This window comes from Oncorhynchus mykiss, chromosome 11 (assembly GCF_057628025.1).
Source record: "Oncorhynchus mykiss isolate SJ-2025 chromosome 11, ASM5762802v1, whole genome shotgun sequence".
Taxonomy (NCBI): domain Eukaryota; kingdom Metazoa; phylum Chordata; class Actinopteri; order Salmoniformes; family Salmonidae; genus Oncorhynchus; species Oncorhynchus mykiss.
Window position 1 is genome coordinate 41,439,187 of NC_143032.1, and position 14,927 is coordinate 41,454,113.

The 14,927-nt window shown below is 43.9% G+C and overlaps 1 protein-coding gene across 50 annotated transcripts in view; it reads left to right on the forward strand.

Moving 5' to 3' along the window:
- LOC110535687 (ataxin-2) overlaps positions 1–14,927 on the forward strand; it is a 37,935-nt gene that overhangs the window by 12,617 nt on the left and 10,391 nt on the right. For 24 of the 50 annotated variants that reach the window (XR_016484476.1, XR_016484477.1, XM_090190106.1 and 21 more), the window contains exons 4-14: positions 3,862–3,933; positions 5,096–5,246; positions 6,459–6,473; positions 7,196–7,329; positions 7,472–7,563; positions 7,739–7,945; positions 9,577–9,743; positions 12,231–12,446; positions 13,955–14,134; positions 14,339–14,512; positions 14,722–14,829. Coding sequence is in view for 48 of the 50 variants with exons in the window: in XM_090190106.1 (XP_090046232.1) it covers positions 3,862–3,933; positions 5,096–5,246; positions 6,459–6,473; positions 7,196–7,329; positions 7,472–7,563; positions 7,739–7,945; positions 9,577–9,743; positions 12,231–12,446; positions 13,955–14,134; positions 14,339–14,512; positions 14,722–14,829 (1,516 nt within the window). In the remaining 2 variants the exon portion in view is untranslated. The remainder of the gene's footprint in view (positions 1–3,861; positions 3,934–5,095; positions 5,247–6,458; positions 6,474–7,195; positions 7,330–7,471; positions 7,564–7,738; positions 7,946–9,576; positions 9,744–12,230; positions 12,447–13,954; positions 14,135–14,338; positions 14,513–14,721; positions 14,830–14,927) is intronic. The other 26 variants (XM_090190110.1, XM_090190117.1, XM_090190129.1 and 23 more) reach the window with 4 other exon arrangements.

Sequence of the window (14,927 nt, forward strand, 5' to 3'; positions counted from 1 at the left end):
GGGGTCATTGTCCATTTGGAAGACCCATTTGTGACCAAGCTTTATCTTCCTGATGTCTTGAGATGCTGCTTCAATATATCCACATTTTTCCTATATCATAATGCCATCTGTTTTGTGAAATGCACCAGTCCCTTCTGCAGCAAAGCACCCACACAACATGATGCTGCCACCCCGTGCTTCACTGTTGGGATGGTGTCCTTCGGCTTGCAAGCCTCCCCCTTTTCCCTCCAAACATAACAATGGTCATTATGGCCAAACAGTTGTATTTTTATTTCATCAGACCAGAGGACATTTCTACAAAAAGTACAATCTTTGTCCCCATGTGCAGTTGCAAACCGTAGTCTGGCTTTTTTTATGGCGGTTTTGGAGCAGTTGCTTCTTCCTTGCTGAGCGGCCTTTCAAGTTATGTCGACATAGGACTTGTTTTACTTTGGCTATAGATACTTTAGTACCCGTTTCTTCCAGCATCTTCACAAGGTCCTTTGCTGTTGTTCTGGGATTGATTTGTACTTTTCTTACTTTGGTGCGAAAAGTACAAATCAATCCCAGAACAACAGCACTTCAACTATGACAGACAAAATTAGAAAAAAAAATCCAGAAAATCACATTGTAGGATTTTTTATGAATTTATTTGCAAATTATGGTGGGAAACTTTTGTTATTGACCAAATACTTATTTATCTCAATACTTTGTTATATACCCTTTGTTGGCAATGACAGAGGTCAAATGTTTTCTGTAAGTCTTCAAAGTTTTCACACACTGTTGCTGGTATTTTGGCCCATTCCTCCATGCAGATCTCCTCTAGAGCAGTGATGTTTTGGGGCTGTTGCTGGGCAACACAGACTTTCAACTCCCTCCAAAGATTTTCTATGGGTTTGAGATCTGGAGACTGGCTAGGCCACTCCAGGACCTTGAAATGCTTCTTACGAAGCCACTCCTTCGTTGCCCGGGCAGTGTGTTTGGGATCATTGCCATGCTGAAAGACCCAGCCATGTTTCATCTTCAGTGCCCTTGCTGATGGAAGGAGGATTTCACTCAAAATCTCACGATACATGGCCCATTCATTCTTTCCTTTACACGGATCAGTCGTCCTGGTCCCTTTGCAGAAAAACAGCCCTGAAGCATGATATTTCCACCCCCATGCTTCACAGTAGGTATGGTCTTCTTTGGATGCAACTCAGCATTCTTTGTCCTCCAAACACAACGAGTTGAGTTTTTACCAAAAAGTTATATTTTGGTTTCATCTGACCATATGACATTCTGCCAATCTTCTTCTGGATCATCCAAATGCTCTCTAGCAAACTTCAGACAGGCTGTACTGGCTTAAGCAGGGGGACACGTCTGGCACTGCAGGATTTGAGTCCCTGGCGGCGTAGTGTGTTACTGATGGTAGGCTTTGTTACTTTGGTCCCAGCTCTCTGCAGGTCATTCACTAGCTCCCCCCGTGTGGTTCTGGGATTTTTGCTCACCGTTCTTGTGATCATTTTGACCCCACGGGGTGAGATCTTGCGTGGAGCCCCAGATCGATCCGTGGTCTTGTATGTCTTCCATTTCCTAATAATTGCTGCCACAGTTGATTTCTTCAAACCAAGCTGCTTACCTATTGCAGATGCAGTCTTCCCAGCCTGGTGCAGGTCTACAATTTTGTTTCTGGTGTCCTTTGACAGCTCTTTGGTCTTGGCCATAGTGGAGTTTGGAGTGTGACTGTTTGAGGTTGTGGACAGGTGTCTTTTATACTGATAACTAGTTCAAACAGGTGCCATTAATACAGGTAACGAGTGGAGGACAGAGGAGCCTCTTAAAGAAGAAGTTACAGGTCTGTGAGGGCCAGAAATCCTGCTTGTTTGTAGGTGACCAAATACTTATTTTCCACCATAATTTTCAAATAAATTCATAAAAAATCCTACATTGTGATTTTCTGGATTTTTTTTTCCCATTTTGTCTGTCATAGTTGAAGTGTACCTATGATGAAAATAACAGGCCTCATCTTTTTAAGTGGGAGAACTTGTACAATTGGTGGCTGACTAAACTTTTTTGCCCCACTGTATATATAAACCCAGGATTGTTGATGCTATGTTTTGGCCAATGAGGCTTTGAAGCCACCGGTTGGCCATATTGGCTCTCCTCAGAAAAACAATATGGAATTCTACAGTATTTCATGGACAAAATTAAATGTTTCCCTAAGTATTTCTTTGTGGTAGTGGTGACAGTAACTTCTAAAAAAATATATACTTTAAAAGAAATGTGTTTGTTGCTCACATAATGTAATTTAAAAGTATGCTTTAATGTGTCTAATGTAATAGACATGGGAAAAAAACAAGTGGACATGAGTAAATTCATTTCTATATCTTCCAAAATATTTTTTACAAGGGTGGGGGTGTGCCAAGATGGAGGTGCGGTGGCTTCAAAATAGTACCCCCCTTCAGTAGGGTAGCCTAGTGGTTAGAGCATTGGACTAGTAACCGGAAGGTTGCAAGTTCAAATCCCCGAGCTGACAAGGTACAAATCTGTCGTTCTGCCCCTGAAAAGGCAGTTAACACACTGTTCCTAGGCCGTCATTGAAAATAAGAATTTGTTCTTAACTGACTTGCCTAGTAAAATATATAAAACAATTGTATATATAAATCATTGGTGGCAACAAATACAGTCAAAGGGTTTTTAATTAGGCTTTTTCCATTCTAATTGTTAAATACTGTTCAATGAAACTTTAACCAAAATTTGGAATATAGTGGACACTGAATATAGTGTTTGACATGACATAAAATGAAAAAGCCAAGGAGAGGCTATTGTGACAGGGTAGGAACCAAAGTGTTGGTCAGTGTTTCCCAGTGGACACTAATGTTACATTAAATGTCTCATATTGTTGCTAAAATATTAATGCTTTGCCTATTCCTCTTCGATTTAGAATGTACCGTTTCACAAACTGATCTAGGCATACACCAGTACTGGTATCGGGATGTATTAGCTAGCTAGCTACCTTTGCTCTGACTAAGTACATTTAGCTAGCTAGCCAGCTAACTAGCGATTAGCATTAGTGGCTAACAATATTTATTTTAGACAATTCGCTAAGAAAAGACAAACTAGCTGTTCACAGACAGTAACAAACAAATATTGTGCTTACAGAATGCTTGTGGATTTATATTAAGATGCAAAGTGGAAAGCAGCATTGTCACCATCTGCAGCATTGCATCTTCACTGCATTCATTGACCATGCAGACTCACTGTGTGTGGTTGTTGTGACTCGGTGTGGTAGCAAAGATGGTGGACAAATGAAGATAATTCACTCAGGTTGTTTACCATTGAGAGCAAAAGGTCAGTTCCGGTCTACTTAACGGGGTGGGTCTCCCATAGACGCCAATGCTATAACAGCAGGTCTACTTACTTCATTTACTTTCATTGAACCAGAAAAAAACAGCGAGTGGGATGTCTTGCTTTCTCTTCCATCTCTGGTGGTAGCGCAATAAACAGCTCTCCTTGAGTGACATGCGGCGGGGCTTGGTGTTTGGAAGGAGAGAGGGAAATGGACGTTATTGTACAGGACGGAGTGGCATAAGACATTTAACAAACCAAACATTGAAATACCGTTATACAAGGTCAAGTAAAAACCCAATCCAGCCCGTGCATCAATACGGTATATGGTATACTGCCCAGCCCTAGTATGAACTACACATTGGCACATCCAGCCCAAAGCGGGAAGTTTAAAAACATGCTCCATAACTTTGACTAGTAAGTATGTCTTTAAAATGTGTTGTTCAGACTGCCAATGGAGTTATTCATAATGTCATGGCAAAGGTCATAGTTGAGTTAAACAAAACAGTATAACTCATGTGTATGAAAATAAAATGTTTTTCTAATTTTCAGGGATCCAAATGCGAACTGAAGGTTAAAAATGGATTGGTTTATGATGGAGTGTTCAAAACATATGGCCCAGAGGTAAGGAGGAGGATCACATAAAACAATGGCAACTCTTCAACATTCACCACAGTGGAATACATACTGCTCCCTCCTTTTCCCTATTAGGTGTCAAGTCAATTCATTGTTGTGGCTGGAGCAGTGTTCTATAACCTGAGGTCCAGCATATTCAATCTTTCTTGGTAATAAAAAAGGAGGCTTACACACAAAAAAAACTGGACCTTAAGCCCTATTCGGATGGGATAAGTTTTACTGGGGGAGCTCAAGTAATGTAATTATGTGCACAAGCACAAATCACCACAACTGTCATTTTTGTCCTGTTCGAATCTGCCATGTCAGTAATTTTTACTTGGCAGGAAGGTTATCACAGCCCTAAACCTACTGTTTTTCAGCAAACTCTAGAGTTCTCTGATAACACGTACAGTATCCTATGCGAATTGTCATACCTGTGTTTTGAGGGATATTTAGAGTTTAACAAGTGCAGCACCCAGTTTGGGTAAGAACATGGGAACAAATTGATGCTTAAAACAAATTGCTACATAGCCTACAGATAAATTATCTGTTTTGTCATTAACATTCCTAGTGCTCTTTTATTCCTAGTGCTCTTTTATTCCTAGTTCTCTTTTAAAAGATGAAGGGTACGATATTGTGCCAATTAATTAATTAATTGCCAAATACATCAGGTAATATCTGTATAGGTTACAGTTCATGGTTCTTATTGATATACATTATTATTTAGACTTTCTGAAGGTCATTAGGCCTATATTTGAAATATCTTCACGCCTAGAAGAGCCTCCAGGCTTCTGTCAAAATGGTCAATTGTGAAGGGGGGGGGGAAAGAATTACAGGGGTAGTTTGGTTAAAACAAATCCTGTCTGAATCATCCACTGGAGAAACTGATATGCTGGGGTAATTATTACATAACCAACGTTCTATAGTAATTAGTCCCGTGCGAATAGGGCTTTAGCCTACATTAGGTTCAAGTTTAACAGCATTGTCATTAATTCATTCAGAATAAATGCATTGCATGGCTCAGTTACGGACAGTGGTCATAATCTCACGTCAAGCACACAAAACCAAAATAAAATGTAAAACATAACCATGCATTTGCTCCAGGAAGTAGGCGAACGCAAGCGTTTACAACCGTAAGTGATTTAGCTCTCACCACTCTTTGTCCACCCAGTGTGACCTGGTCCTCGATGCAGCCCACAGGAAGATCCCTAAACCCAGCGAGGGCCCGCGACAGGAAGACATTGTGGAAAGCATCATCTTCAAGGCTTCTGACGTGGTGGTGGTGCACTTCAGAGACGTGGACCTCAATTTTGCCAGTAAAAGTAAGGCCTACTGTCAAGACCTTTACACTCCAGGTTGTCACTGTCCCTAAAGTTGACTGGATGCACAAATAGATGTTTTATTTGTTGGCCAATACAAAGATTGTGCTTAGGGTTGTTGTCCTGTTGGAAGGTGAACCTTCGCCCCAGTTTGAGGTCCTGAGCTCTCTGGAGTAGGTTTTCAACAAGGATCATCTCACTCTACTTTGCTCCGGTCATCTTTCCCTTGATCCTGACTAGTCTCCCAGTCCCTGCCTCTGAAAAACATTCCCACAGCATGATGTTGCTTCGACACAATCCTGTCTCTGAGCTCTACGGACAATTCCTTCAATCTCATGCCTTGTTTTTTGTTGTTGTTTTTTTTGCTCTGTGTGGGACCTTAAATAGACAGGTGTGTCCCTTTACAAATCATGTCCAATCAATTGAATTTACCAAAGGTGGACTCCAATCAAGTTGTAGAAACATCTCAAGGATGATCAATGGAAAAAACATGCGCCTAAGCTCAATTTTGAGTCTCATAGCAAAGGGCCTGAATATTTCAGTTTTATTTTTAATAAATTAACCAACATTTCTAAAATCCTGTTTTCACTTTGTCATAATGGGGCTATTGTGTGTAGATTGATGAGGAAGAAAATAATTGGACCTTTTTTACTTTTTCTAAAATGGATTGTCTGAATACTTTCTGACTACACCATAAATCACCTCTAAACCTGTCAGGGCCCATACACTTCACAGTGAACTATGATACTCTTTCTGGGAGTTAGCATTGTAATCAAATCAACTAGTGACGTGGCACTGTGTGAAGTAAAGATGGGTTAGATCAGGGCTTCCCCACTTCCAATTCTGAAGCATTCCTGAGTGTCTAGGGATATGATCTTGAATCAGTGTTCTTGTTCTAGCCGACCGTTTCCAGCTGACAAACAGGAAATGCCACATGTTAAGGCTTGCACACGTCTGCCAATCATTGTAGATGCATACAATATCTCCAAAACGTGATGGCCATGTGCCATATTGAACAGCTAACCCGTAACCTTATCAGTAACCCATTTGGTTTGAAAATGAAAGAAACATAACTAAGTGGTTGGAATGGAAACCTCAACATACAGTGGTGCTTTAGGAAAAAGGTTGGGAACCCTAGGGGTAGGCTAGGTTTAGGCTACCTGTCTTCTCTCCACTGACCTTCTCTTCCATGTCTCTCTCTTCAAATGGGTGTAGTCTCTACCGACACAGGTAATATGTCTGTTTTCTGCTCTTGCACTTTTGTTTGTTGACACATTATCATTTTGAAAGGGACTAAGCTGTCATATCTCTAAAGCGTTGCGGAAATGCAAACTCTGCTAATGGACAATCCTCATATTGAACTTGTTTCAGTCAGACTGTATTTCAATGGAGGACCCACCAGTACCCCACCCGAGTCTCGTTATTCTCTAAAGAGCTTTATTCTTCGAAGTAAAGCCAGAGGGGTGATTTTAGAAAAACAAAGCGTGATTTGGACGAATCTAATGAATAAATGCAACTGAAACATCAAAGTATTTACACCAGTGTACAACGCAAAGATTTGTGCTGAAATATGGCACTTTTCTCTTCTGATCTCAATTATAAGAGTCTGGCTTGTGCATTCTAACATTCATTTTGCTTAGTCATTCAATTCTGCCTTATCCCATTTCCAGGCAGGCCATAAGTCAAATATTTCATCCTACATGACTGCAATCTAAGTGCATGCTTTTTGTTGTTGCTTACCCTCATTGATTTCTGTACTCATTCTCCCTAATGTCAACCCTTTGATTTTGCTACCTCTGGGTTGTGACTGGCTAACCTGACATGGTCACTGCCAAAGCAGAGAGTGCACTTGCGCTTTGCGTGTATGTGGTTCCCCTCCGCTGTTTGGCCCCTCTGTTTGCATGCGTGTCTGTCTACTGTATATAAATGTGAATGTGTGATGTAACATGTAGACAACTTCACGGATACGGCGGTGAGCGGCAGAATCAACGGGGAGCACAAGGAGAAGGACCTGGAGCCGTGGGATGGAGGGGAGCAGCAGCAGCACGTTGTCTCAGGCAGCCTGGAGTCCCTGGACACAGATGTGGTATTGCTTTCCATTTAGTGCTCTGCATGTACTGGGGTGTGTTCATTACTGCACACCGTAGCAAAACGCTGTTACTCCCTACTCACCATCAGTTTACGCCATCTGACCAAAAACCTCTGCTCTCTTTTTCTTCTCTCTCCAGTCTAATGGATGGGACCCGAATGACATGTTCAAGTACAACGAAGAGCAGTATGGCATCATGTCGACCTACGACAGCAGCCTGTCTAGCTACACGTAAGCAGCACTTGCTTCTCTCATTCCACTCATGCGTCATACAGGCACAGTCAAGTGTATCAAGGTGGAACTCGCCTCATCCACTACCAGTGTGAAGCACCCACCTAGCTTTGTTTGTGTGTTTGGGGACGGGTGTGTGTCTATGGTTTGCCCTGTGCTGTGTTGCCCCATGCAGTGTTGCCCTGGAGCGGGATAACTCAGAGGAGTACCTGAAGCGGGAGGCACGGGCAGCCCAGCTGGCACAGGAGATTGAGGCCAGCGCCACCTACAAGGCCCGCGTGGCCCTGGAGAACGACGAGCGCACCGAGGAGGAGAAGTACTCAGCTGTGGTGCGCGGAGAGAAGGGAGAGCGTGGAGAGCGGGAGCCACACACACTCAACAGGTGGGTCTCTCTGAGGTAGGGGAGTTCAACATAGTTATACTGAACAAAAATATAAACACAACAATTTTACTGAGTTACAGTTCATATTTTTTATTTTATTTCACCTTTATTTAACCAGGTAGGCTAGTTGAGAACAAGTTCTCATTTACAACTGCGACCTGGCCAATTTAAAGCAAAGCAGTGTGACACAGACAACACGGAGTTACACATGGAATAAACAATAAACAAGTCAATGACCCAGTAGGAAAAAAAGAAAGTCCATATACAGTGTTTGCAAAAGGCATGAGGAGGTAGGCAATAAATAGGCCATAGAAGTGAAGAATTACAATTTAGCAGATTAACACTGGAGTGATAAATGAGCAGATGATGATGTGCAAGTAGGATATAAGGAAATAAATAAATTAAGCCCTAATCTATGGATTTCACATGAGTGGAAATGCATGTTGGTCACAGATACCTTAAAAAAAGGTAGGTGTATGGATCAGAAACCAGTCCGTGCAGCGCAACAAATTCCTTTGCATAATTGATCAGGCTGATTGTGGAATGTTGTCCCACTCCTCTTCAATGGCTGTGTGAAGTTGCTGGATATTGGCGGGAACTGGAACACGCTGTCGTACATGTCGATGCAGAGCATCCAAAACATGCTCAATCGGTGACATGTAAGTATGCAAGCCAGAACCTGGACATTTTCAGCTTCCAGGAATTGTTTACAGATCTTTGCGATGGGCCGTGCATTGTCATGCTCAAACATGAGGTAATGGCGGCGGATGAATGGCAGGGCAATGGGCCTCAGGGTCTCGTCACTCTATCTCTGTGCATTCAAATTGCCATCGATAAAATGCAATTGTGTTGTCCGTAGCCCATACCATAATCCCATCGCCACCATAAGGACACTTTATTCACAACGTTGACATCAGTAAACCGCTCGCCCACACAACGCCATACACGTCTGCGGTTGTGAGGCCGGTTGGACGTACTGCCAAATCCTCCAACAAAGTTGTAGGCGGTTTATGGTAGAGAAAGGAACATTCAATTCTCTGCATTGTATACACATTTGTGAACCAAATTTGAGAGAAATGTGGATATGGAACATTTCTGGGACATTTTATTTCAGCTCATGAAATATGGAACCAACACTTTAGGGAAAGGGGGAAACCTAGTTAATTGTACAACTGAATGCATTCAACTGAAATGTGTCTTCCCGCATTTAACCCAACCCCTCTCAATCAGAGAGGTGCGGGGGGCTGCCATAATTGACATCCACGTCTTCGGCACCCGGGAACAGTGGGTTAAATACCTTGCTTGGGCAGAACAACAGATTTTTACCTTGTCAGCTCGATGATTCAATCCAGCAACATTTCAGTTACTGGCCCAACACTCTAACCACTAGGATAAATGCCGATTGTAAGGGTTTCTACAGCCATGTTCAGACAGTCACTCGTAACTCGTCCCTTTAGTCATGAAGGGTTAGCATACTGGCATACTGCAGTGTCTTCAAGCTCTTGTTCCATTGTGGACATTTCAGAAGAGAGCTTGTAGGTTTATTGCAGGATTCCACCAATTCACAACTATGCTTTGACATTGTGGCAATTGCATTAGTTTGTCCACCTGGGTCTCTGATCTCTTCATAGAGAAAACAAGTACATTCCCCCGGGCCAGAGGAACAGAGAGGGGATGTCATGGGGAGTGGGTCGTCAGAACTCCCCCAAGTTGGTCCAGAGCAGCAGCGGATCTCCGCGGCCAGGTCCCCATGACTACAGCCCCGACCAGCGAGCCGACCAGCGGGTTGTCAACGGAGGTAAGGACCCCCTGTACCCTAGAGCACAGAACAATAATGATACCACAATGACTGAGAATGAGATGGCACTATTGTCAAAGCTAGAGGAAGTATGCGTGTCAGGTCAACCTGGGAGAACCACAATTGCATTTTTTGTATTTTTACCATTTACTAGAAAAGTCAGTTAAGAACAAATTCTTATTTATAATGACGGCCAAACACGGATGACGCTGGGCCAATTCTGCGCCGCCCTATGGGACTCCCAAATATGGCCGGATGTGATGCAGCCTGGATTCGAACCAGGGACTGCAGTGACGCACACCTCCTGCACTGAGATGCAGTGCCTTAGACCGCTGCACCACTCGGGAGCCATTTCCTTGATTCCTTGTCATCTCGCCTCCTCATTAGATGAGGTCAGAGGGGAGGGACCTCTGACCTTCTCATTCAACTGAAAGCGCGAACCACTGATTTTAACCAGGGCAAGGTGACCGGAAACATGACCGAATACAAACAGTGTAGCTATTCCCTCCGCAAGGCAATCAAACAAGCTAAGCGTCAGTATAGAGACAAAGTAGACTCACAATTCAACGGCTCAGACACAAGAGGTATGTGGCAGGGTCTACAGTCAATCACGGATTACAAAAAGAAAACCAGCCCTGTTGCGGACCAGGATGTCTTGAGGGCCCTCGGATTGTGGTGTCAGGAAAATAACCTCACACTCAACATCAACAAAACAATGGAGATGATTGTGGACTTCAGAAAACAGCAGAGGGAGCACCCCCCCTATCCACATCGACGGGACAGTAGTGAAGAGGGTAGTAAGTTTTAAGTTCCTCGGCGTACACATCACGGACAAACTGAATTGGTCCACCCACACAGACAACTTTGTGAAGAAGGCGCAGCAGTGCCTCTTCAACCTCAGGAGGCTGAACAAATTTGGCTTGTCACCAAAAGCACTCCCAAACTTTTACAGATGCACAATCAAGAGCATCCAGTCGGGCTGTATCACCGCCTGGTACGGCAACTGCTCCGCCCACAACCGTAAGGCTCTCCAGAGGGTAGTGAGGTCTGCACAACGCATCACCGGGGGAAAACTACCTGCTCTACAGGACACCTACACCACCCGATGTCACAAAGGCCAGAAAGATCATCAAGGACAACAACCACCCGAGCCACTGCCTGTTCACCCCGCTATCATCCAGAAGGTGAGGTCAGTACAGGTGCATCAAAGCAGGGACCGAGAGACTGAAAAAGAGCTTCTATCTCAAGGCCATCAGACTGTTAAACAGCCACCACTAACATTGTGTGGCTGCTGCCAACACACTGATTCAACTCCAGCCACTTTAATAATGGAAATTGATGTAAAAATATATCACTAGCCACTTTAAACAATGCTACTTAATAATGTTTACATACCCTACATTACTCATCTCACATGTATATACTGTACTCTATATCATCTACTGCATCTTTATGTAATACATGTATCACTAGCCACTTTAAACTATGCCACTTTGTTTACATACCCCACATTACTCATCTCATATGTATATACTGTACTCGATACCATCTACTGCAATTACTCGTTGGTTATTACTGCATTGTCGGAACTAGAAGCACAAGCATTTCGCTACACTCGCATTAACGTCTGCCTTAATGTGTATGTGACCAATACAATTTGATATGATTTGAGAAGGAGGTGAGGAGAGAGAACATGAAGAATCAAGGAAATGCAATTGAGATTCTCACCCTGAGTGGGTTGTTATAGGCATCTTATAGTTAGAGGGCAGTTGTGTGGACATCGCTTTGGCTGTCCCTGCATGCGTCCATCTCAGACTCTTGAATCTACCCAATCGCTAGTTTTCAGCGTTCCTTGTTTTCAGTTCACCGGTATGCTTACCAGTCTTCAGAACAGTTTTTCTTGAATATAAATCCTTTCCTTTTCCCGAAATGCAACATTTTATTTAAGACTTTCACCTGTAGGATTCAGGTTATGCTGACACTGTAATCCTCATTTAATCCTGCAGTGTGATTTGTTTAAAAATGTGAAACCTTCCTTTGACAATGAATATCTCCATGGAACGTGCTTGTTAGTCCAGGCCTATGTTTAATCTGTGTCTGCGAAACTGGCCCATATGGGTTTGGCCTCGCGTTTCAGGGACAAGGGTCATCCTCTTGTCAAAAAAACCTTCATTACTTACATGCATGTCGTCCCACATTAACAATTTGAATGTCAATTGAGTTTCGCTTCCTGAACCTTCTTTTTCTGCACCTGCTTAAGTTTCTTTGACCATTTAAGTTTATACCGTTTTCATCAGAAAATCAGGAGTTCTTTCTTCTTTGCTACGCTGTTTCTATCTCTACCTAAACCATTCTCCGCCTTTCCTTGAATCACCCTCCTTTTCCTCATAGACCTCATCCCTCCTATTTACCACTTCTCCCTATTATTTGTCATTATTTAATATTTTGTCTTCTTTCTTTCTTTGCTTTCTCAATTGTCCTTATTAGGTACCACCTCGTGGCCATCTCCCTGCCCATCTCCCTCCTTACGTCCTCCTTTTTGCTACCAGTCAGGGCCCTCCTCTCTCCCAACCAGGGTGGCCACACCCACCCGGCCTCCCTCCAGACCTCCCTTGCGGGCTTCCCGGCCCTCGTCTCACCCCTCCGCTCACGGCACTCCAGCTCTCGTCTCCACTATGCCCAATAGACGCATGTCCTCCGAAGGTAGCTACCTCCCTCCCAACAGAGTGGCGAACACAGAGCCACATGCACCGCTGGGCTCACTGAACTAAGTTGACACTGGGCTACCTGTGCTACTCTCGTAGTGTTTCGCTCACTAATCTCCTGACACTGCTTTTGAGTCACAGCTTTGGACTTTGAGATGTTTTGTTGTTGTTGTGTGTTTTTGTCTTCACCCTACCTCTACATTTCTTCCTCTCACTCACTGTTTCTCTCTCGTGCTCTCTTTCTCTCTCTCTCCCTCTCCTCAACTCACACAGATTGCATTGTAGTGTAAATTGTGTGTGGTGTTGGTCACTCATGGCAGTCTCCCAGGGGGCTGGGTCTCTGTGTGTCTCACTCACCGGTAATACCTCCATGTGTGGCATTGAAACCGCCAGAAACTAGTGAAAGTCTTGCTGTCAGGCAGACTGGTGAGTGCTTATATCCACTGGGTGAATTGATGGCCATTGTATTGTTGAATGTAAATATGGTGTATGTATTCATGATCAGTGTTTCCCCTAGCACTTTTTTTCAGCAGTGGTGACAGTTATTGTTGGGTGGGGGGGGGGTGTTTGGGCATGGCCAATGGTGCGGTCTCCAACCGAAAAATTTGAGGCCCTCTTGTGTGCAGAGACAAATGTATATGTTTTAAAGCAAATTTCATGCAATTCTACACATTCTGTCTGGGTCTGAGAGAAGAAATTTTAGTTTAAAAGCAATTTTCCTGGAATTCTACACATTTTGCCATGGCTTATGCCTTGCTATCTGAGTGACTCAAATATTGTAACAAAATCAATGGGGACCTGATTCCACAACATTTTGGGAATTTTAGATTCTCTTTGACTGTCTAGTTTTTATACTGGTGGTTGTTTGTTCTCAAAGATGTTTTTATAGAAAAATAAATAGGTTTACACTAAAGTTTACACTGAAAACGTTTTACCATCGTGAAAATGTTAGAAAATACATTTAATACTGTGCATTCGGAAAGTATTCTGACCCCTTCCCTTTTGCCCTTTTTTTATTTTACGTTACAGCCTTATTCTAAAAATAATTTAAAAAAAATTCCTCATCAATCTACACACACTACCCCATAATGACAAAGTGAAAATAGGTTTTTATACAATTTTGCAAATTTACATAAGTATTCAGACCCTTTGCTATGAGATTACTACAGCGCGATGGGAAAAGGACATCCCAGCCGGCCAAACCCTCCCCTAACCCGGATGAAGCTGGACCAATTGTGCACCGCCTCATGGTTCTCCCGGTCACGGCCGGCTGCGACACAGCCAGGGATCGAACCTGGGTCAGTAGTGACGTCTTTAGCACTGCAAAGCAGTGCCTTAGACTGCTGCGCCACTTGGGAGGCCCACAGCTAATTTAATTTAACCTGTTCCTTTGGCTATCCCTGGTCCAACAGACGGAGCACTACTGGTACTAATGGATGATTGCAGTCCCTACCTCCGCTTCTATCTAAATGATGTGATGTCTCACGACAATCTCTCTCCCTCCAGGCCCTCCCAGGATGTCACCGAAGACACAGCGCACCCCACGCACCCACAGAGTTCCCCCTGGGGGTAGAGTCCCTCCGGGAGTAGACTTCATGCCCCACAATGCTCCAGGAGAGGTGCCTGTGCCCCCTCCAACCCGCAGCACCTCTTCCGGTGGCACCTGGTCTTCCGTGGTCAGCGGAGGTAAGAGACCACTCTGTCTCTCAGGATTGGGATGGGAATGGTACCCCCTGACAAAATAGCTTGGATTGTACAGAAATGTTACTCAAATAGCCACTGCATGGTCATACTAGGTGTGTGTGTATTGTAGCTGTGAAGGCTATGTAGTGCAAGGGATGTAGTTCTGTGTGACTTTCAGTTAACAGCGTTCGTTACTCTCTCCTAAAGCACACAGGCCTCGCTCCCCTCGGCAGAACAGCATGGGCGGGGCCTCCCCTGGCTCTTCCTCCCTCCCCTTGGCCCAGACTGGGACCACCCCCGTAGAACCTGCTACCACGCAGTCAGCCCCATTACCCACTGCTGCTAGCCCTGCCCGGGATATGGCCGCCACTCCCTCAGAGGGTAAGTCTGTTTTCCACATCCATGCAGACTGTTCTTAAACATTTTTATTACGTAGAACATTTTGGGAAGAGTTGATACACAATGGTGAAATTGTGACTCCCCTTTGCTGTGATTAAGTAGCTCAGGCTAAACCGTCCGAAGCAAAGCAGCCGCACTCGACGATAGAACTGAGGATGACTCTTTTCCTCTCTTTCTTCCCTCGATTTTAGCAAAAGAGTCTCGGGTCCAGGAGACGAGACAGAACTCCCCTACGGCCAACAAGGAGAACATGAAGCCCCTGGAGAGTCCCCCTAGTATCAGCAGACCCCTCTCTAAAGGTCTGCAGCGTGGACACAGCTCACTTTTTAGGAAGATTAGATTTCAAAGTCTCAAATGAAATTGTAGCGGGGAAATGATCGATGTCTCCTCTCTCTCT